This window comes from Manis javanica, chromosome 6, assembly GCF_040802235.1.
Source record: "Manis javanica isolate MJ-LG chromosome 6, MJ_LKY, whole genome shotgun sequence".
NCBI lineage: Eukaryota > Metazoa > Chordata > Mammalia > Pholidota > Manidae > Manis > Manis javanica.
In genome coordinates, this window is record NC_133161.1 from 44,091,815 (window position 1) to 44,116,175 (window position 24,361).

The window sequence follows — 24,361 nt, forward strand, 5'->3', positions numbered from 1 at the left end:
AACCCAGGGTGCCCAGTTTGTACTTGGGGGGTGATATGGAGTAGGGGATACACAGCAGGTAGTTGACAGTTGAGAGCCACCTGACCTGTGAGCTATCACCATGGCACAAGGTAACCAGTGAGGTACAGGGGGCTTGTTACAGGTGGTAAGATAGTCTCTCAGCAGTTTATAGATGGGGCTTGGGTTTGAAATTTTAAAGTTACCTGCATGTCTACTTTAAAGCATAGCTTGATCTCTCTAGAATCCAAGTTAATGGGACAACTTGTCAGGGACAATAAGTCAGAGGGATCTGGGGCAAAACAAAGTTCCCAGGGAGACGTGCCAGGTTATAAGGGAAGGAACCTGGAATAAAATTGCACTGAAGCAGGGATAGACTGAGCATTAATAAAAAAGTTCTGGAATGATCATTCCAGTCACCAGTGTGTGGGGCAGGCCTGGTTGTATGGCAAAGCAGGCGTGTGGTGCGTGAATGTTCGGAGCTGACTGCAGGACAAAGTGTCAAATTACTTAGACTTTCAAGGCTGATTGGTTCCTGTCATAGAAATATCTGGGTCAACCGGACAGCTACCAGGGGACCTGCTGCAGGATGGGAGTGGGGTTAGAAGAGTCCTTCTGAGGGTCAGGCATCGTGGGGTTGGGCACAGTGCTCTGCTGAGCAAACTTCCTCTATGGGGTAAACTGATGAACTTGAAAGGGTGTGGGCTGGAGATAAGAAGGGGCATTGTAGATTTTTAAAATTTTTAAATTATATTTCATAATCAAAATGTCTAAGCACCAATTTAGCCCTGGGCAAAGTGCCCTCGGAAAATTGTGTTGAATAGCAGACCTCAAATCTCATTGCATGAGTAATGGTCTAACAACACCTGCCTCTTCTTTGCCCACCCTCTTGAGCTTGCGCAATGGAAATAACCCCTTAGGCCAGTAGAAGAGCCTCATGCAATTGCTGTTTTTCTGCCGATGCCTTATTGTTCCTTTCCCAAATATAGCGCTGAAGACTGCAGTTTGTGATGTAGGAAACTCATTTGGCTGCTGTGCACTAGGAAATTGGTGTGGAAAGAGCTGTCATAGACAAAGTGGCCTATGTTTACTTGATAGTGTTATTTAGAGTGAAAAGCAGGTTTCAGTACTAAATTGGGATAATACCTTCTTTATAAGGACTAGTTATATAAGAGTAGTTTAAAATTTTCATTATTAATAGATGGTTCTTGCGACTGGTGATGGACAGCTTGTTTGAGGTACTAAAGGTTAACAGTGAGTCAAATATTTGGCTGGTGTCTTTTCTGGGACAACTCATGAGATCTGTTCTGCTAAATATAAAGTGAATTGCTTTTTGTTTATGATAAAAAGAAGAGAAGAGAAGAACAGCGAGGAGAAGTAAAGGAAAAGGAAAAGGAAAGGAAAGGAAAAGAGAGAAAAGAAATGAGAAGAAGAGAATGGAAAAAGAAAGAAGTATACTACATTTCTGAGAGTTGCCAAAACTACCATAACCAGGTCCTGGTGAGTCTGTCCACTTCCTTTCCTGCTCTCTGAGCCAGTAACTCACAGGGCAGCCAGACTCATCTTAATATGCATCACATCCTGTCACTACTCTACGTCAAACCCTCCAGCAGATTCTTACACTCAAATTAAAGTCCAAACTCCCCCCATGGCTTCATAGGCCCTACCTGACCTGGCTCCTACTCACTTCTCCTTCCTCAGCTGGCTCCAGTCTTACTTTCTCTCTGTCCTTTAAAGAGGGCAGGCCCAGCGCAGGTAGGCTGAGCAGGAGGAAAAGTGGGACTCTGACAGTTCACCTCTTTGGAGGCCTCGGGCAAATCTGCGCAGGCTCTGATGAAAACCCTTCCCCGCCACCCCCACTGCTGTGCTTAGGGGAGGAACCTGTAGGCTGGGGAAAAGCTGCCTGGTTGGCAGTTGTCTGGCTCACCTTGTCATACCAGGGTGCTGCTTACAAACCCATGGAAGGGTCCTTTGACTCTCCAGGGCAAAGCACGCTTGTCTGCCTTAGTATTGATAAGGGCCAAGGGGTTTAACAACTTTTTGCAGGTAGATGTTAGTTTGTTGAAATCTGATAAAATACAAATGAAGGATATATACTTATCAAAATGCCTTATCACTGTTGATGTTGACCTTGACCTTCTGGTTGAGGCAGTGCTTGTTGAGTTTTCCCACTGTACAGTTATCTCTTTTTCCCTCCTTTTGGAAGGATTTTACTATGCACAGCCCACCCTTGAGCATGAGGGAGTTGGTAATAGTCTACTTCTTAAGGATGGAGTCTCTATGCTAATTTGAAATTCTTCTACATGGGAGATTTGTCTCTTCCCCCCACTTACTTACTCATTCCAGTCATTCACTTATATTGATGTAGACTCATGGATATTTATGTTATACCTTGAATTGTAATCCAACTTGACTTTATTTTTTTCACTCGAAGTGTTTCATCTTTTGCTATTGAGAGCTATTTTATTTGGCTCCTGTATCCCTTTGACATGCTTCCATAGGATTATTTTTAACACTTTCTTACTTTCTGTCATTATAAGATACCCTAGGGTAATCTTGTATGTTTCCTGCTCCAGTCCTAGAATCAGCTATATCTCCAAGCAGTCTTATTTTCCTTCACTGGAGAATGATGTTGGAAACTAAGGTCTAAGTGTGATTATTGCTATTGAAGTGTCCTTGCTTCTAAGTCCTTTCAGCTGATAGGGCCATAGAATATGCACCTTTGCATCTATATTTATGAGGAATATTGACTGGCAGATTTTTCTCTTGGAATATGTTTAAAATTCTTTTGATACCAGGTTTTAAAATCAATACACTAAAATTAATAGTCTTCATATATACAAACAGAAATCATTTTCCTCTCAAACTCTGTCACAGGGGAGAGACATTCTTGTCTCTCCTTGGGGTGAGGTGAGAGGTTGTCTCTCCTGGTATTTCAAGTTACTTGATTGCCCTGCGATCTCAGCTCTCTGAGGGATTTACAGAAATTATGATTTTTATCTGGCTTTCTTCACTGTTAAGAGTGATCAGGACTTTTATATTCTAGAAAGAAAGGGATCTCTCAAAAATTGATTTCTGACAGAGCTAGTTATTTTTGAATTTAGACATTTCATGGGAAAATGGGTCATGATCCAGGGAATAAATTCCTCCACATTGCCATTCTGTATTCTATCCATAAGACTAGAGCAAAGGTTTAAAGGTTTTGGGGAATCCCTGGGTATAGGTCAAGATAGAATAATGCAGACAGGGAAAGGAAGGTGGATCTTGGCTTAATATCTGTATATAAGGGTTGTGATTTCTTGAAAATATTAGGGGAAGCTGTCATGGAGAAGGTTTAAGTGAGGCACCATGTGGCAAAAAGTTAAAGCCTGAGGGCGGGTGAGCAAGGATACCACCTGGTGGGTATCCACTGAAAAGACCTCTCAAGACATGCTGAACTTGTGAGATGTTTCTCCTTAATCTAGTGGGAATGAATTTTCTACCGGGAGAAAAATCAAATATACTATACATATTTAAAATTATTTCCCTACAAATATAATTTCCTACAGATCACTTATACCAATAGTTCTCAACTCTGTGTACATATTAAAATTACTTGGAGAACTTTTATAAAATGCCAATGCCCGGGCCCCATCCTAGGCTATTACATGAAAATTTCTGTGTGTTTTTTCTAGGCAATAGTAACTTTTGAAACTTCTCAGATTATTTTAATAGGCAGTCAGATTTGAGAATCCTGACCTAGATGCTTTACTATAATCTGAAAAAGCCAAACAGGCATGGGGTCCTAAAGGCAAAGGAAACCTCTCCATACTAACTCTTGCTTCAAGGCAGGTCTTTGGGAAAAAGTAATTTACAGAATGGGGGTCTTCAGGTAGTTCCATGTGCTGGTAGAGCAAGCAGGGGCCTAGAATGGAGGAGAAATCTTTGAGGTCAATTACGTGTATAACGTGGATTCAGGTTTGTGATGTAACAAACAAGAGACTACCCTAATCGAAAAGGACATGTAACCTTGAAGTAAGAGGAAGAACACTGTTACTTGGGTTATATGAATTTCATTAAAGACTGGCCAAGAGTCATTTAATTTTTTTCTCAGCTTTTCTACTGCCTGGTAAAAATGATCCCAGGCTCAGAAAACTTGCTATTGATGAGTTTTTAAAGGGTTAAACAGAGAAGAAACTTGGACAGATTATTAGCTATATGTGTATCCCCCCAAACTGAAAATTGCATTAGACTGTCTTATTTATGTATATCCAATGTTTATTAGTGTTGATATATTGATGAACTCATTCATTCTTTTTCTTGTCCATTCACTTATCACATCTTATGAAGTTATTATATGCCAGGCCGTGTTTTGGGCCTGAGGATAAAATATAGAAAGACAATAGACAAGTCTCCTCATCATGAAATTTACATTCTAGTTAGGGAGACAGTCACTAAACAAATAAATGAGAAAAGTAATAAAATCCAGATAATAAGTCTATGAAGAAAACAAAGTAGGATAAGTGGAAGACTATACAGAGCTATGTGGAGGAAGAAGCTTGTCCAGGGTTGGAAGGGTTGTCCAGGGAAGACTTTCTGAAGAGGTGGCATTTGAACAGAGATCTTAATGAGAAGGTACCAGCCATATAAATATCTGAGGAAAGTGGAACAGCAAATGTGAACAGAGGATGGCAGGAGAATTGCCCCTTACTGGGCAATTAGCAGTGTTCAGGAATTAGCAGGAAGATCCAAGAAGTTGTATCATTTTGTGTGTGTGTGTGTGTGTGTGTGTGTGAGAGAGAGAGAGAGAGAGAGAGAGAGAAGTATGAAATGAGATCATAGAGGTATGTAGGGTTGGCCAGAGCTTTGAAGATCTTGGTAAGAAGCTGGGATTTAATTATAAATGTACTGTTGAAGAGCCATTGGAGATCCTTATGCAGGGGAACAATGTACCAAATTTATGCTTTTAAAAGAGCCCTCTGGCTATTGGGTGGTAAATGGATAACTGAAAGAATTAAAAATAAGTATTATTATGATGCTCCATTAAGAGCATGTCTTGGTCAGGTTGAGTGTTCCAAGACTGGGATGGAAAAATATTCCATTCATCCATATCTCTAGGACACCATCATGATCTAAGAGGACTCAATCTCTTTGAAGGGAAAAGTTCCTTTGAGAGACAATTCCTGTTGGATAATATCCCATGCTGCTGGCCAGAGTTTATAAAGTACATTTCCTTCAAACCATCTCAGACATGGTGGTCCCAGAGGATTTGGGGACTGCATCTTAATTGCTGTCATCATGAACGGTTGCATCTGGTTGCTGGGAAGCCAGACACATGAGTCTGTGTCCCATACCTATGGTAACTGGAACATCATTTTCTATTATGTTCTATTTTGTTCTGACAGACAAATGATTAATTAGCACAATCAGCATCTCTCCTTGAAAATGGCCATGGATCAGTGTGTTCCCCTCCATCATGTAATTGAATCAGGGCCCACACACCTGTTTCCACTTCCTTTAAGCAAACACCTGCCCAATAACCAACACAAAGCAATATTAAATCTCAACCTGCCTTGCCCATAAGTACATCTTTCAACTTGACCTAATCAATGCTGATAGCTAGGAACACATGGGTCTCAGAGAAGACTGCTGCTTCATACTCACATGTCATCAGAGTGTTTGCAATCTAGCCCTACTCAGGCTGCGTGACAGAGCTGGTCACTGCTATACTGCAGACTGATTCAGTTTGGCCCTGGAGTCAAAGCAGGCTAGGATCATACCGGGTTTTCCAGTTGTATGACACTGAGCAATTCACTTAACGCCTGTTAGTTTTCATTTCCTCATCTTTAAAATGGGGATAATGATGTTTACCACGTTGTTTTTTTCTATATTAAATCATGCATGTAAAGGCTTAGCATAGGGTTTAGAACATAGTAAGCAAGTGTTAGCAGTTTTATTTTAATAAAAATATTTTTAAAGTTAGGTGGACTAATTTCAGTTCTGGTAAAGACGGAGTAAGTGCATTTCACCCTATCTTTTACACCGATTATAGCTGAAAGTCCTGAACAGAATATATGAAACAATCATTTAAGGGCTCTGAAAAATGTAGAATAGTAAGTCAACTCGACAGGAGAATAAAAAAACATGAAATAATGACAACACTTACGGAGGTACGTTCCTGCTTCTTTTTTCCTCCCATATTTCCTGGCATAGATTGTAGGGGAGCCTGAATCTTGAAATTGTGCAACAGACGTGGCCCAAAAAAGTGCAAAAAAATAAATCCTCTTCCTTGGGCCAGAGAGCTGGGAAAGGAGCCCCCGGGAAAGAGACTCTTTACCTCCCTAAGTCCTACGTCAGTCATGCCCAAGTAATGAAGTGGCATTGCCACAGCAGCGTGATAGTAACAGCAGTGGGGGTGCCATCAGTGGTAGCAGCCACAGAGCAGGCAGGGGCTCTGCAAGCTCTTTTTTCCTGCTAATTTACCCTGAGGTAGACCCAGTTTTAGGAAGTCCATTGTAGTACATGGATGATAAAACTGTGTTTTTTAGGCAGAGCTATGAAAAGGTTCTCACTGGAGTCAGAGAGTATGGGAGGATTCACAGAGAGGAGGTATCTGGAGAAAGAGATCCTTTAAATCTGTGTAGGTCTTGGGCTCATCATGAACTATGCATGCATAGAACATACTAAAGACTTTGAGAACTGAACTGCAATGTAGACCACCACCCAGGTCTCAGACTAAGCCTTGGACGGGACATGCACAGGATAGGCCAGATAATAAAGAAAGGCTATGGAAACTAAATTGACACTGGGACCACAGCCTGCATTTGGGTCAGAACTGTGCTTGATTGGTTTGATTGTCTACTAACGCACACAAACAAAAAAATCAACAGTCCCCTGAAAATTTTTAATAGAGCTTAGAGTTTCCAGCATAATATGAAAATGTACAAGATACAATCCAAAATTACTTGATATACAAAGAACCAGGAAAATGTTAACCTTCAAGGAAAAAAAGTAATCAACAAATGTAAACTCCAAGATGACCTAGTTGTGGGAATTACCAGACAACAATTTTAAAGCACCTCTTATAATGAGGATGCATGAAGTAAGGGTGACCACTCTTGAAATGAATGGGAAGTTAGACATTCTTAATAAGAGAATAGAAGGTTTCCTAAAGAACCAAACAGAAAATTTCAAGCTGTTAGATACAATAACAAAAGTAGAAAGTCCATTGGAAGGCCTCAAAAGCAGAATGGAGATGAGAAAAAAGAGTCCATGAACTTGAAGGTAGATCAGTAAAAATTATCCAATCTAGAAAACACAGATGAAAAAAAAAGTTTGATTAAAAATGAACAGTGCCTCAAAGAACTGTGTGATGATATTAAAAGTTCTTTGTTAATGTTATTGTAGTCCTGAAAGGAGAAGAGAAAGAAATCGGTGCAAAACTATATTTGAAGAAGTAATGGCTGAAAGTTTCCCAAATTTGGTAAAATATCCTAGCCTACCATTGTACCACCTACCTCTAGAGCCTCCCCCGAGACAGAAGCAGCCCAACAGAGGAGGGCTTTGTGGAAGCTGGGCTGCGTGCAACAGGCTAAGTGGTGAGACTGGGCAGGACTGAGAGTGATGGAGCTGCAAAGGGCAGGGAACCTCCGTCTAATGCATCAGTGTTAATGTACTCAGACAAGCAATGAGAAGTTCACAGGGTTCAACAGCTTTCAACAATTCAAGAAAACTGTGTCAGTGGGTAATACAGAATAGAAATACATTTTAGTTATGGACAAATACTTGACTTTGGGAGAGAAAATACTTGATGCCTATTATATTTCTTAAATCTCATACACACTTTAAAATATCCCCAAATACTTTTTTAAAAAAAGAAAAACAGAAATCTTATGACTCTGGTACATTATCAGTAGGAAAGAAGCTATTGAATGATAGTGGGAATGAAGAAGGTGCAGGTGCATTGAGGAAGTGTTTTCCTTCACTTTCATTTTCCTCATCTATGAATAAGAGAAGCACTGTCTCTGGGGTAGAAGGGATTACCAGCTTTAGATAGCATTGAGTTATTGAGGTATCCAAAAAAGAGAAAAGTCTTCAATTTGATTCTAAGAAGAAATCATTTGTGATGTGGAGGGCTCTTTATTTAATAAGGGACAGATTGAGGAAGGGAGCATCCTATACTAACTACTGGTCTATTGTTTTAAAAATAGACCATTAGAGACTGAGTTCTGGTTAGAGAAAGGTGCCTTCCATATTTTGGCTTCTGTTCATGTTCTCTCAGTTTTCAAGAAAGGCAATTTGATATCATTTTAAATAACCTATAATCCCTGCATATTATAGCTGTTCTTGGTTGTTTGAATCACAATTTGAAATTAGACATGCAACCTACCATCTCACTGACATAAAACAGTTTGAAACTTTTCTTCTCAAAGGGAAACTGCTTTTACCCTTTAACCTCTGCACCAATACCCTCTTTTATTTGACTTGTATTCTACCACAGACTGATTACTTTCTCAACAAAGAAAAATCAGCTCTCACGGACTGGGTTTTCATGTCATTTGATAGTCTTCTGATTTTATTTTTTTCCTCCTTAGCAGAATTATTTCCTTTTGAAGAAAAAAATAACTTGTCCTGTAGACAAAAATCCATGTATAAGAGAATATCCATTAAACAAAATCTTATGGGACACTTTTGTAGGGAATATTTTTCTGTAGACTAAAAATGCATTTCTTTATACAAATCTACACAGCCTATGCATATGCTATGGTTCAGAGCAACCTTCAAGGTTTTACCATTTTGCCTCCACTATGTAACCTGGGTCTTCACTCATGCATAACAAAACACAGAGAAATATGTGACTTGAGTTTCCAATATTGTAGCTCAAGTCAGTCTTCTCTATTCAAAGGTCTTGGCTTTGAATACTAAAATGGAATCTGGATAAAAGAAAATTAATATTGGGAAGTAAATCCTGTTCTTTGGTGTAGAAGAGGTTAAATTATGCCCTTGATAATTTTTAAATGTGAAAATGGTCTGAGAGTATGATTTTACTTTTTTCTTCTTTTTCTTTGAAATGAAATATCTCCAACCCTGGCTTAGGTTTCATAACTAAAAGGTTTGCTATGTTATTAACTTTTTACAAATATTTATTGCAATGATCTCCGGTTTTCAGATATGTGGTCTGGATTTTCCTGAATGTAGTAGACTTGAATATGGTCAACTTTTAAAGAAAGACAACATAGAATCTTTGAACTTGATAATAGAATAGTAAGATTCCCCAGAAAATCATTCAGGGACTGCAAAGGCACTCTTGTTATTATTATTGGCAGTGGGCTAAGTAGTAGTAAGCTAAGCATTGCTAGGATGGTAGTTTCTAAGGATTCCTATGTGCTGGGAGTCATCTCCTTGTATGAAAGCAACTCAGAACCCCTATCTATCTAACTATAAGAATCATGTGTGATTAGCATAGTACAGTGCTTTTCAAACTTTTCTATAATGATGAGATCTTTTTTAGATGAAATCTCTGCTAACATCCAGTATATAATACAGTCAGATACAGGGCTACACTGATCGATTTGGAACCATTGGTGGGCTCCACATAAGCCTTAAGGCTTGGCAGAACCCTAATGGTTAACCACTGGCAATACAGGTAATTAGGGAGTCAGTTCAATCCCTTACTAGTTATTGGAACTAAAGTGATTTACAGTCTTTTTGAGCATCTGTGTGTACATGTGTGTGTGTGTGTGTGTGTGTGTGTGTGTGTGTGTGTGTGTGTATTAATTCTTGTCTTTCAGGATTGTTGTGAACATAAGTGATAATGCACACTAAATGCTTAGCCCACTACCTTGCATGTAAGTAGATATTCAAAAATTTACTCTTGTTATCATCATCATCATACTAATCATACTGAGCCATACTTAGTGTGGAATCAGAGCGGAACTACATTCCGGGCTTGCTCTAAAGGGCTATATATACACATAAACTTTGTTAACTTGAAGATGATAATGTAGAGGCTTAGGGACATTAAATAGTTTACTTAACAGATAATAAATATGGAGTTGAATTTAAGCTTCAAACCCTGGGTTGAACTTGAGCCCCTAACCCTGCATGTAGTTGCTTCTCATTAATAATGAAGTGCAGGGCCCAGGGAGTGCCCACTGGTCAGTCTCTCCATAGCGTGACTTCCTCACTGTTCAGTTGGGGAATGATTCCCTCAGCCTTGTGAGGTTCAAATGAGGTAAATTTGTCACATGTAAAACACTTCTGTTTTATGTAAGCAAGTGGGGACTTGCACGTCGGTCCATCTCACCCCCTCATGTGAAACAACCACCGCCAAACTGGTCTGTTTTGTGTGGTTCCGCAGCCCAGGTGAAAAACTTGTCTGAACTTTGTCAAAACACATCTGAACACCAAAGTGGAATCTTAGCTGTAAGCTAGGTTCTCAGGGAAAATTAAATCTTCCAAGCTACTGAGCAGTTTTGCTGGGCTGCTGCTTTAGAGAACAAGAGATTGTCAAATAAGTGCTTGGCAAGGGACGTCATTCATGTATCATACGAAAATAAAGATAGGCCAGCAAGGCATGCTTGAAGACTCAAGGCAGAAGGCATTTACTTTGCCGAGTAACTGCAGAAAATGCTTTGACATTCTGTCCATACACATAAAGTTTCATGATGTTTTAAGTTGAGTAAATTGATATCGGAGTGCAACTGTGTGGCTGCATACACACTATGATATATGCGTGTTTTTTTGAAGCTTATTGTGTAAAAGGTGAAAACAAAAGTTTGGGGACATTATAGGATCAGAGTATTTGAGTTACCTGAGTGCTTGTCATAGATTCAGATTTGCTTCATATCCTCATGTGCTATCAATAACATTCAAAACATTCAGTTTCTGACCTTTTAATGTTTATGCTGTAATGGAAAATTGTCCGGTTTCTCACCTTGTCTGCTTGTGCTGTAGCCTAATGGTTGAGCAACTGTATATGTTTAAAAGACATTTCCATAGTTGGCTATTTTATACATATATGTCCTGCTAGGGAAGGAAGGTGTTAAACTTAGAAAACAAATATCCTGATCCTGACCTACCTAATCAAGTACATATATTTAATTTGACTTGTCAAATTTGCAGTAGGACTCTTGAGAAAGAAAGGAAAACAAGCCAATGTCCACTGTTTTCACTTATTTCTCTATAAAGATAAAATGTAGAAACCGATGAGCAAGGAAGAAGTCCCTGCTGAAGAACCAGAATGTCTACTTGTCATTTTTTCTTTCTCCTGTCTCCCAGTTTTGTTGTTCAGTGATTGTCACTACCCAGTGAATTGTTGAAAGACTTCTTTAGTTGGGGGCTGTTAGGGAACAGAATGGGAAACAAAAGAGAGTCCTTAGAATACAATACAGGAAAATTTCAATTGTAAGGTAGCCTCTCCATCTAGAACAGTAATTCTCAATTTTATGTGTACATCGAAGCACTTGGGGAGCTTTTAAAATGTGTAGCTACAGGGAACCTATCCCTGGGGATTCTGATTTAATTGGTCTGGGGGAAGGAACTTAGATATCAGCAATTTTCGAGCTCCCCAGTGAGTGCAAGGGGTATTCAGGACTGGGCCACTGGGTATGCTAGCAGTTAATCCTCAGATCCTCGGGTCTCACGTCTATGAGAGGAAGGGCACGGACCGCAGAAGATGCTACTTGGAAGTAGCATCGTGATCACACCATCATGGACTAAGGACAGCAAAGGTTCTGGGTGGCATGGGCAGCCTATCCGCAGCTGGGTTCCCCTTTTGTGCTCTTTGTTGGAGAGTTAGGAGAATAAACCAGGAAATGGTACAGGATGTTTGGAAATCCTTAGGGATTTCACATGGTGGTACCCTTCTTCCGAAGGTAATGGGCAATCCTTTCCCTCCTCCATCATATCTGAAGTCATCTGCTGGATTGTCAAGGCCTCCCATAAACAAGCCCCCTTTTTGAATCCAAACTTAGCTCCTACTATAGCCTAAGTAATGCTTCTACTATAGTCAGATCATTCTTTTCCCTGTTTCCTAAGACCACCAAGTATTTTCCCGTCTCATTCATTCATCAAGCATTTGTTGATGTTTTTTGCATGTAACGTACTATGCTAACAGAGCACTTTTCAACAGAAGGCAGATAACAATGACCATTTGTACTCACTGAGCTCTTGGTCTGCCCACCTAACAACAGCCCACATGGGGGAACTCTTGCCATGTGAAGGGCTCTGGGTTAGACGCTGCATGCGACTTTCTGTATTTATTCCGCTCAACACCCCTCATAAATGAGGATGTTTTCTTATCCCGATTCAACAGAGGAAGAAACTCGGGTAAGGAGAGCAAGTTTCCAAGGTCGCAAAGAGTAAAGGTGAGAGCTTGATCTTTCATCCTGAAAGTCTGCGACACAAACGTAGTGGGTGCTTCACAGACAGCCCTCAAGTAGCTTTCACTCAGTGAAGATAGGGCTACGCAGATAATGGTAACACAAAGTAGTAGGTGGTATGTTTTTAATGTCCTAATAAAGGCACAAGTGATACAGATTTTCCAGAAAGAAAAATCCTTTGCAGGATGAAGCCTGACCCAAGATCCAAGACTTACTGGAGAGGTATTTCACATGTATTAGTGAAGGAAATGGAGCAAGAAAGCATGAGGTGATTTAGGGGAATAGCATTTAAGATTCATACAAGGGCAGAATGAGGTGTGAGAAATGTAGATGGCTTCCAGGTTAGGGAGGCTCAGAGCCAGTGTTCCTCTTCATTCAGTAGGTGCGGGAAAGGAGTGAGGTGGGAAACCAGGCAAGCAACTCAAAGCCTGCACTGGAGAAAAGGAGGTCAATAGTCTGACCCAAGTGAAGAGTAAAGAGTTTAAGGACCTTGGTCACCTTTCTAAAGGGGAGCAATTGTGGGGGGTTGAGGGCTGGTAGCAAGGCCTTCCCCCAAACCCTGAGCAGTGCGGCATGCGTCTCCTCCACATTGCCCTCTACAGTGTTGTGTTCTCTGCCCATGGCTTTTGTCAATATTGAAATGATCTTACTTTGTTTTTTTTCTCACTCTTTGTCCATCTCTTTATGAGTACAGATTCTGTCTGTCTTGTTCACAGCTGTCTCCATCATGAGGAGAGTTCCTGGTCCCGGATAGGTGCTTCATTAATACTTCCAGGGGCTGACTGCCTCAAGCTTGTTGCACAGTCTGATACCTCTCAGGCCTGGATTTTCTTCCCCTCTTTTGTGGTCATCCCTCAACCAGGCCCTCCTGATACCCTGATCTAACGAGGACTCCCTGCTGTGTTCTCTTTTATAAAACCCCATTATTTCTTTCAAAGTATTCTCACAGTCTTCAAATTCATATGTATTTACGTGCCTACATTCATCCACCCCCAGTAAGTGGTAAGTTTCAGCAGGGCAAAGATAGTAAAGCATATATTTCCTGAGATGTGTGTATCTAGGCCACCATCAGTAGTATATTTTGCAGACACGTAGTAAGCTCTTCAGTTATTCTGTATTGAATGAATATAAAATATTCTGATTTTCTCCAGGTTTAACCATAGAATAGAATATGAAAAAAATAGCTGAAGAAGTATTGATGGACAGTTCTTGAGAACAATTTAGATTTCCTTGTTTGGCTATAACATGCTTTTACATTTTGCACCAAGGTAAACCCACTCTGATTTAGAGGAAGACATTTGTACGCTTTTCTCCAACATGACAATTTGACAAAAGGGCTGGACCTAACTCTGCCCAAGCCGGAGAGGACATCCTGGCACTGCTCTCTAAGGCGGGTGGGGGAAAGGCAGCCAAATGGGTCCTACCTGAGCCAGGAGCCTGCTGGCCATCGTCGGGAGTAGAGACCACCAGGGGGACCATGGCTTGGTGGATTTTAGCACAGGAAGTCTGGCCATTCTCTTCTGTCCAGTTATAGTGATGTAGATGCATACAGTGTCCAGGTGGTTCTGCTGCGAGGAGCTCAAGCTGCTAAAAGACAAACAAGAACACAAAGAGAGGGCAACCAAAAATATTTGTACCAAATGGCTAAGTCAGTCTTGGGGAAAAGGTATTTATGGGTGGTGAATTCTCTAAAATGGGCTCTGGGAGCTAGCAACAGATTCTGGCAGTGACAGCCAATATTAGCTGAAAAGCTGCATTTCTTGTTCTCACTGGGAAAATGGATTAATGATACTTATCTCTTATTTGCAGGGCAGGAGGAGAGATAGGCATTAGGAGTTAGGTGGCCCGAGTTCTAATCCTGGATCACATCGGTTAGTTATGTGGCCTTGAGCAAAGCAACTGTGCTGCTTTGGGGTTCGATTTCTTTATATTTAAACTGCAGGTGTTAGCATTTAATCCTAGAGTCTGAAATGATTATGCAATCAGATTGCTCATTAAATGCATCTCTGCTATAGCAGGCAGGATACAAACTCCACACTCCCTGTTCCGGTACCCATAGAATCCCTTCCTTGATTTGCTGGGCCCGATCTCCTAACTGAAACTCTAGCTCCTCCAGCTGCTGCCGCAGGGCCTGGCGTAAAGTTTGCAGTTGCATGGCCTCTTCCCTGCACATAAACAGAAAACAACCAAGTTTCACAATCACGCTCAGGCAGTAGTCTTCCACTGCCCCCTCTCACAATGTAGGTCACTCCTTTGATGTTTAAGAGAATGTTACCTTTATTTATGTCAGCTGTAGACATAGGAGTAGTACTAGGGAAGATTTTCTTTCATTTTTTGAAACAGCTCTATTGAAGAATAATTTACATACCATAAAGCTTGCCTATTTTAATATTAATGATTTTTAGTAAATGTGCCAACGTTGTGGAGCTACACCACCACCCAGTTTTGGAACATTTTCCCTAGTAAGAGTTCTTGTGCCCCTTTACAGTTAATCCCTGTCCCGTACCCCACCCCTAACATATACTTTAAATCTCTGTGAAAATAATGCAGATTTTGAGAACTCTAATAATGTCCAATATCTGCATTTGTGTGAGCCCCATCCACATTGATTAAAGATATACTACTGGCTATCCGCTCTTCCCAGCTGACTGCCCATCTTCTGACCTCAAATAGCCATGGTTTCAGAGAGTAAGTGTTGCTATCTAGCAAATACTCTCACGGACTCCCACTGAGAAAGCAAGAATGAGAACAGGAAAGCAAAGGAAAGGGCTAATTTCACATTAGTCCTGGCTGGCTGGTGCTCATTTCATTTGTCCTGCCCTGATTACCTTTCCTTGCTCTAGGAGCGTGGGCTGGTACTTACTTTTATGGCTCCTGTAGATAATTACCTTTCCTCTTCTGACATGTCCCCGGAAAAGAATGCCTGCTGTTCTGTGAGTTGCTGTTCGATTTCCTCTAAGTGCTCCCGGAAACTCTGGCACACTGTCCTCATGGCTTCCATCTCGTGGACTGTGCACTGAGAACAATTAGAAGGAGCCGAGAAGGAAGGTGTGGGGAACATGGACGCTCCTGTGGCCGGGGTCCTCACCTAACCCTAAACTACGTGATGATGTGATTGGCCTACTGCTCGGCTACTGCTTCCACACCGGTAGGCAATGAGCTATTATTGACTGAGTCACTATATAAAGAGCGCCGCCCAGTGCTGGATGTGGATGTGGTTCTAGCGTTTGACCTACAGCTGGGAGAATAAAGCCAGGTATGAACCCTTTTGCCCCAAGAACGTTTGTTGTCATTTCTTGGTCTCACTGAATCCATAGTGAACTTGCCTGGGGCTGAAACCCTCAGGCAAGACAGGAGTCCTCTCTGACTCTGCAGGAGCTCACCACAGTGGAGCCTGCCTTTCCACTCAGGGTGGATGAAGGGCTGATGCTAAGGTGTGGGGATGGAAGAGGAAAAGCCCATCCTTTGGCTTCTCCATGCAACAAGAGGCAGTGCTCGGCAGGGACAGAAGAGGCAGCGGTTGTCAGATGGCCCTTGGAGGCATTATGTCCCGGAGACAGGAAAGCCACCTAGAGGAAGAGGTAATTTTGGGGTGGAACACGTAGATAGAAGAGAGGAGAGGGAAAGACGGGCATGATGGCCTGTGCTTACAAAGTTAGTTTTGTTTAATCTTCCCTTTGGTACCAAGTACTGTCTCACTGTGTATCTTAGTAACATTGAGCACATCTATTTGGATGCTGTGTGCTTGATTAGAGAAAGTATGCTTAGAATACTTTATGAATCTTACTTAGCCCTGCTAATCACAGTCCGTGATGGATGAAATCTGCAGCATCAGCTCCACACAGATAACAAGCCCATCCAAAGTAAGGCAGGTGCAGGTTAGGCATCCATCCCCTGCTCTCTAGGAATTGGAATTAGAATTGACCCTGTCTATCCTCCCAAACCTGCTCCCCATTGCTCCTGATGTGACTCCTGTGAAGCTTACTTTCTCTGTGTGACTGTTTCTGCCTTGGTTTCCTGATTTAAGTATCTTCTTGCAGCCACCAAGTCTGGTCTGTTTGTTGAGAACGTTGATGATTTGCTGAGCTCTTATCAGCCATCTCCCTTGTTTTCCAGCCCAGGTTGGATCATGCTTTGAAGAGATCCATGATCTGGAACTACAACATCTCTATTCATCTGACTTTAGGGGTCACTGATGCTTGTTAGACCCAAATGCTATCTCTACCAGGCCCACTAGTTTGGAGCCTCTCCCAGATGGGTGTGCCAGTTGCCACTCACCATCATTCTCCCCTTCATTCATATTAACAGAATTCTAATATCTTAGAGGCATCAATATGACTAACTAAAAACAACATCTCCCAGCACCCCTTGCAAATAGGATGGCAGTGAGATGGACATGGAGTGGGGGCTTCTGGGAAGCTTTTTAGAGGAAACTGATTTGGATGGCACCCTTCCTTTAACTTTTTCTTCCTCTTTCTTTGATGGAGACCAGTCTTACAGGTCTGTTGACTCCTCCCAGTCCTGTTTCTAAGAAGTCCCAGATTTCTTACCCTTCTCTCAAAAACCATATAGGCAAGATCCTGGCAGCCTAATGGTTATTTTTGCTGGTATTGTCAATGGAAATACTTTCCTAAGTGTGATATTTTTATATTGAAAACTCCCCATCATTTTGCTTTGAGAGTTTGGTTTTGATTCTATCTAATTTCAATGCACAAATAATGTATTTTGCATGGTAAAACTGTCCAATTACTTTTGCTTTGATGTGAATGCATCTGACCAATTGGAGGAGGAGTTGAGGTGTTACTGATGTTGGCAAGTGTGTTGACAGATGACTACAATTACAGCTCTTGAAACCAGGAAAGATCTTAGAGACCGCCAGGACTTAGAGAGGTGTGTTCTGACACTGAACGGTTAACTAACTTATCCAAGGTCAAAACATGGCAGATTTCAAACCCAAGTCTCTTGGCTCATGTCTTTCCAAGATCTGAGTCACAGCAGAGACCACAGTGTAGCTGGACACAAGGAGAAGTCATTCATCCCCTAGGAGTGAGCTGAGTTTAGTAGATTCCTAGAGGTGACCAAGTTCTAGAGACAGTGAGGCCAGAGACATGAGAACATGGTGCTCTAGTAGGCTGAATATTATGAACACTGGATTTTATGCTTCATCTAGTTGTTTTGGATTAACCCTTTGTGACTGGAAGATATGGGGGCTGGTATTTTGAAATAATCGGTGGCCGGTTTGCTCCCTGAGATGGGAGTAATGTGGAAGATTCTGAAACACTGCCATCTTCTGGTCATTTGGAAACAGTAAGCATACATTTCAGCTCTAGAATAGGTGTAGAAGCAGTTTCAGAAAAAGGGAAACATTAGGCAATGAAAAAAAAAGATTGTTTTGACCTCATTTTTCAAATACAGGGGCTGGGTTATAACCCAAATGCAAGGCAAGGTGAGCTCTCCTGACCCAAGTCCCTTGAAATAAATTTTAACTTCAACAGTAAGTTGAAACCAACACATTGAAACTTTACTTTTGAACTTTATATGTTACTTTATAAAATTTGCATGCTTTTCTTTTTTTTTCCAAATTTAAATAATAAACATTAGGGAAGACTTTTCAAATATCTAGAAATTTATGTTGGATACATCTTGTTTTCTTTTTTGGAAAAGATTTTTTTCAATGAACAAATTATTGTGAAGATCTCTCTTTCATGTAAGAATGTAATCATATCAACAAACTGTTATCTTAGGTAACCCTCAAGATAACAGAAATGACACTTACCAATTAGTCAAGTGTTTCTCTGCACGATTGTACACTGCTGTGTAAGGTGGGGATGTTTTTCTGAGTCTTTCACCTAACATTGCTTTTAGTTTCAACACCTAATTGGAACTTGCATTGACATGTAAGAGATGGTATCTGTCTCTGCCTATAATCTTCACCTGGGTGAAGTTCTATTTTCCAGATGATTTTTTTATAAATAATATTTCTAACCTTAGCTAGCTCCTAGCACCTAGAATCATTTTTCTCCAGAATATTTTTCAGGCATTAAAAACCCAGGCTCACTCATTGTAGATGCTCTTTCTCTTTCTTTTTTAGTTTATTTAAATAGCCTCTTTATTTTATGTGGCTTTCTGAATGTATCTCTGTGCCCATGTGCACAGCTGCACACAAGTACCAACATGCATGTGTATGTGTGTGTTTTCATTCATTTGAGTGTATGTTTATGGTTCCTTGGGTCTAACTAAAGAGAAATGAATTGTCGTCTAGTAAAACCCTATATAGTATGTGTTTCAGGAGGTGTTTAAAGCCAAATAAATTTGATATAAAAGTAGTTTTTTGTGTAATTGCAAATTCTAAGAGGAGAGAAGGCTAAGGCAGCATGAGATGAGATTATTAGAAAACATGAGAGAGTGGCACACACATTCCTTCAAATTCCTGTTCATTTAAAACCCACACACAAGTCTGAAGATGGCTGTTGTGCATAACCAGCCACAAAACCTCTGTATTTTCTGCAGAAGTGCTGATACGTCATAGCATCATATTGAGAGGAACATCAATTTCTGTTTCCAGATCTTGCCGCACAGCTGGGGCTACTCAGGCCCTTCTCTTGACACCAATTAGAAGGAATGGATCTGGCTCCTAGATCCAGTCCTTACCTTGAACCTGGCTCTGAGTCGCAGCTGAGTCTCCCCAGTGCCTCCACTTACTCTTGCCAGTCCCTTTCTTCCAGAAGCTGCAATCCTACTGCTGCTGTGCTCCCAGGGGCCACATGCACACCTGCTCTTCCAGCCTCCAGAGCCAAGCACCTACAAATTCATGAGGACATCCCCAATACCTTATAAACCCTTTATGCCTTATATGAAACCTTTCATATTAGTGGTTTTTCTGGGCCTGTGCTAATCGATCAGTCATGCTCTCTGGATGCAATGGTTTGCCTGATGGACTAGACATCTTCCTGGCACCTGTAGTCTACCTTTTGAATGACTGTGTCACTCCAAACCCTTGTGTCTCCTCTGCACTGATTTTTCACTGTCATTTCAACCATGCCAAATAACCTCACTAGGTAGGATGTGTTCTCAGTTTGTGCCACGGGAGGCTGAATTACTCTCTTTTTTTTTCATTTGTGGTTATATAACTGTATAAATGATAGGATGATTGAGTATCAATATGCAGATGTTGCCATAGACACTTGATTATAATATTAACAAATTAAGTGATATCAATTCCCAAGGATATTTTGGTACAATAGATTTCTGGCTTCTTAGTCTATGGATACATGTTTGTTATTTCATTTCTTACCACAATCAACAAATGACGTATGTTGTTTTTAAGAGCAGTGCTAGATAGGATTTTTTTATGGAATGAATATCTGCAGCATTTATGCTAAAAGAATGGCACTGGGTATGTCTAGAAGGACCATTTATTCTAGAATTTTAAACACAGTATTTGAATTTTTTTATGATTTATTATGTTTAACAAAATATAGAGCTAAATATAATTTATATATCCTTGTAAAACTCATTTAAAAAATATGTATTAGGAAGATAATCTTTTAGGATATGTTAGACCAACAACCTGGTGTTCATCATGGAAACTGGAGGACCAAACTGGATTTAATGACTTTCCTCCTACAGCCTCTTAAAATGTCACCTTCTCCAGCTGTCTTTCATCCCTAGCCATTTCCTATATGAATTAGGTGTTCAAATAAATTTCTATTCCTTTAGAGCTGAGTTTTTAAACCTTGACACTGTTGACATTTGGGGCCAGATAACTCTGTTGTGGGAGGCTGAACTAAATTATAGGATGTTTAGCAGCATTCCGGACCTCTGCCCACTAGAGACAGTAGCATCTACCCACCTGTGACAACCGAAAATGTCTCCATTGTCAAATGTCACCAGGGATGGAGGCAAATGATCCCCAATTGGAAGCCACTGCTTTACAGCATTTCAAGTCCCTCAGTAAATATTGGTAATGATGATGGCAACTCCTACCATTCTTCAGGATTTGAACCTGGGTCTTTTGATATTGCAAAGAACCTCAGCTACATATTAGCCTCTGCTCTTTTTCTCCCACTAAAATTTTGGATAATATTATACCTAGAATTAATCTCAATGTCTTCTTTCAGTTGTCCCACCCTCATTAGTGACTTGTTTAAAAATATCCCAAATACTTGGGAATCTTGAAATTTGAATAAATAATGTATAAATTGTTTCATCTTTCATATAATCACTTTCTATGTTTATATTACACTTCTGTAGATTTCTATATGTTGAAGGTCTAACTTATATCATTTGCCTTATCTTTCAAATAATCACTTACTCATGTTACTATTACATAGATTTTAGATATTTTAAAGTTGGACACATCTTTGCCTAGAATGTATTGTCCAAGAATTTGGTGTGAGCTCAATTTGCATTTGAATCTGGTCTTACCACTTGGTAGTTGTGGGAAGTTGGAAAAATTACTTAAACTCTCTTAATTCTAGTTTCCTCATCTGTAAAAGAGGGGGGACTTGGCACATATTAGGGATACAACAAATATTTCATGAGTGAGAGTGAGGGTTACTTGACATAACAAAAATAAAGTGGCTAGCATAGACAATAAATATTTGTGGAATTAAAAGAATGGGAAGGTCACCTGGCAAGACACCAAATAGTAGGCACTTGGTGAATGACAGCTGCCTTCCCCTTTCCTTTGAACAGCTATAGTCCTATATTATCTGTGTCACTGTTTTTTTCAACCTCTGTACGTGTAGTTTTGTGATACCCTTTTAATTTTTTTAATCAATGGCTGACCTTGATAGCTTAGATATTTCTCACCTTGAGAAATGCTGAAGAGGGGACAGTGGAAGGACTCATTAAATGCTTATTGTTTTATCAGGGGCTGAACAGGACTGGGGTTGTGTGTGTGGTCATTCAGTTCTCAGTAACCCCAATGTTCACTTTTAAACAAGGTTAGCAAAGGTAGACCCAAAGTCTCTCTATTTGACATGAGAAGCTCTAGGTTCAAGACCTGAGCAATAAGATAGTAACAAAAATTGGTAAAAGAGTAGCAATCACACAATTAACATTTTCTAGGGTTTTCTATGTGCTGGGCACTGTGCTGAGTGTCTGAGTGTGTGGAGTGCTTTACAAGCTTTCATTTAATCTAAAAATCTGTGTCAGTGCCATGAATAATCTATTTTACAAAATAGGAACTAAGTTCAGAGAGATTAAATGGTTTGTGCAAGATTGTACAGCTAAGTGCATTTAAGACAGTCGTTCAGTTAGACTGAACAGCAGATGCACTGGGGTTTACAATTACTTATGAATTTATTGTTCTATATCTCTCTGTAAAATAGAGATGAATGATAAAATTTGCTGTCCTTACTACAAAGGTGACTGGAAGTCAGATAAGAAGACATTTGTGAGACTGTTTCATAAGCAAAGTACTCTACAGACAGTACTTCTGATTTGCCATGGGAACGGATGCTCCGAGAGCTCACTTTCATGGGGGAAAGACTGAACATTACGCCTTGGGTGTTAAAGTTACTGCTGTGCCTTCCCATCCTTACAGAGTAAATACTTACAGAACACAGCTCCCTCACTGTGCTGTCCTGAAGGACTTTCAAAGTCTTCATGATCTGGGCTTCCAGATGATTATGAGGGCTGGGGCAGTGCCCACAGACTGGCCATGCAGGGTCGGGGCCTGTCCTGTCGGAGGGGCCGTGGGGATGGTGATGCCTGCAGTCGCAGCACTGGGCAGGCACAGAGTGGCAGATGCCTGCTGGGCAGGTACCGGAGAAGCCTGTGTCTAGACAGACAGATTCGGTGAGGGGCTGGGCCGTGGTACCTGGAGCTGACCAGCAATGCCGGAGCGCAGGCTCACATACATAAGTCTGCATGGAAATGTCACTGAACCGTCCTACTGCTGTCCCTAATCCTGGTTCTGTTGTGGCAGCAGGGTCACACATAGTACATTCTAAACTTGTTCCTCTAGAATCAGTGCCCAGGGCCACAGCATTCAGAGCAGCCGATAGCAGACTGGGGGACATCTGGATTGTCACAGGCTTGGAGCTAAGAGCATTCAAGTCGGCATTACAGGGAAGGTTCCCCATCTCAGATTCTGCCCTAGGTGGCATTTGACCCAAAGCCCTACCCCTTGGCTTCCCATGGGGAGTATTTCCAGCCAGTTTATCTGGGTGGGCAGTGGACCTTTCAGAAGTTTGGGTAAGGTCAGCTGTATAAGGCATGACATCGCTGGACTTAGGAACATGCTGTGGTGGACTTTCTTGTGTCAGTGAAGTGTTGATGTCAGGACAGCGTTTACTGCCTTCTGCTCTTCTAGGGGCCGCAGAGTCAATGTGGAGGAACTTGTCTCGAGCACGATCCATTCCGGGTGATCTTTGATCACAGTGGTGGCGTTGCACATTCATGTCCCCAGCTCCCGCCGGCCTCGGAAACTCACCCTTCACTTCCGGGATGCGGGTGACCGTGACCCCCAGAGGACCATCCCCCTTGGAGGTCTCTGCACCCCCAGGAGCGCCGTGCGCAGTCCGGGTGCTGGCCGGGCGCTCTCTCGGGGGGCTGTCTTTCCTTGTGTGCTCTCCCCTCGTGGTGGTCTTGTCAAGGGCCATGTCTTGGGTCATCAGTTCCGGAGGGCCCTCCACGGCCTGAAACTGAGACTCTTTCTCCCCCTTGGATGTTGAGGCCTTTTCTTCGAACACACCCCAGCCTTGACTTGAAAATGATGTGCTCACCGTACTTTTGGAGCCAGACTCGTGCGACTCTTGCCGGCAGCCCTGTGTTGACCCCGGGCACCGGCTCTGGTCCCCAGGCCTTCTACCTTCGTTCCCAGCAGGGCTCTGCCCGCCTGGCGAGGACGGCATCTGCGGGAGGGAAGCAGGATGAAGGCAGACGGGCCGGGGAGGGGGCAGGCGCCCGGTCTGAACGGCACTGGTGTTTCCCCTTTTCATTACCGTAAGAAGAGCGGGGTGACGGACTCAGGTTTACATCAGTCTGCTACTTTAACTGGGACCCTCTTTCCGTGAGACTCAGCTTTCTTATTCGTAAAACCCAAAGAAAATAAAAAGGAAAGGAACATTGAGCTTTCTGGCGCCTGGCCCATGTGGCCCCATTGCCCCTTGGGTGGTGCCTGGGGTGTGTTTCCTAAGCACTGCTTCTCCTTTCCTATGGATGGCGCTGGCACACTGAAAACTGATCTTTCCTTCTATTCTTATTCCAACCCTCACGTGGCCATCTACCTGCAGGGGTGGTGGTTCGGGTGGTTCCTCCAGGAACCCGCTGCTGTCAGATTGGCAGCTGTTTGCTCTGTTCACTGTGGCACCTACAGAAAGAAAAAGAAGCTGGGGGTCAGTGAAGGGCCAACAGGACGGGTATCAAACCCTCTGTATGTCTCACATGCTGTGTATCTTCATAAATGCTCACTGCATGGAAGTGTAAATGAATGAGAAAATTCAAAAGACTTTTTTTTCCCCAATTGTCAGAGGGTCCACGTAAAATTACAACAGTGGTTTCCTGATACAAGTAGTAAAAACAAGAAACACAGGAATAGTAACTAACATCTCTTAAGACTAAATAACAATATGATTATGAGATGCATCTTTACTAAGGGGAAGAAAATCCAGAAGGAAATGCATATGCCTTAAATGCCAAGTTAGCAAAACAATAAAATCCAAAATTTGTATGTTTATGTGTATGTATGTATCATGTATATATATATATATCAAGGGACTGAATATTATGTCACTCCCACCCCCAAATTCATATGTTGAAATGTTAACCTCCAAGGTAATGGTGTTAGGAGGTAGGGCCTTTGAAGGTGTTTAGGTCATGCGGGCAGATCTCTCATTAATGGGATGAATGCCATTAAAGGAGACGCCACCGAGAGCTCTCTTGCCCCAGGTTGACCATTCATGAATCGGGAAGTGGGTGCTCAACACTGAATCTGCCAGAACCTTCAACTTGGACTTCTAGTTTCTAGAACTGTGAGAAATACATTTCTGTTG

At 41.6% G+C, this 24,361-nt stretch overlaps 1 protein-coding gene across 5 annotated transcripts in view; it reads right to left on the bottom strand.

The window, feature by feature from the left end:
• The window catches only part of ITPRID1 (ITPR interacting domain containing 1), a 128,386-nt gene that overhangs the window by 13,596 nt on the left and 90,429 nt on the right, over nucleotides 1-24,361 (bottom strand). For 2 of the 5 annotated variants that reach the window (XM_073238639.1, XM_036990586.2), the window contains exons 10-14: nucleotides 23,597-23,679; nucleotides 21,923-23,221; nucleotides 15,248-15,375; nucleotides 14,413-14,524; nucleotides 13,784-13,946 (exon numbers count right to left, since the gene is read on the bottom strand). In XM_073238639.1, coding sequence (XP_073094740.1) covers nucleotides 13,784-13,946; nucleotides 14,413-14,524; nucleotides 15,248-15,375; nucleotides 21,923-23,221; nucleotides 23,597-23,679 — 1,785 coding nt within the window. Of the gene's footprint in view, nucleotides 1-6,874; nucleotides 11,318-13,249; nucleotides 13,947-14,412; nucleotides 14,525-15,247; nucleotides 15,376-21,922; nucleotides 23,222-23,596; nucleotides 23,680-24,361 lie in introns of those variants that run through there. The other 3 variants (XM_036990588.2, XM_036990587.2, XM_017649462.3) reach the window with 3 other exon arrangements.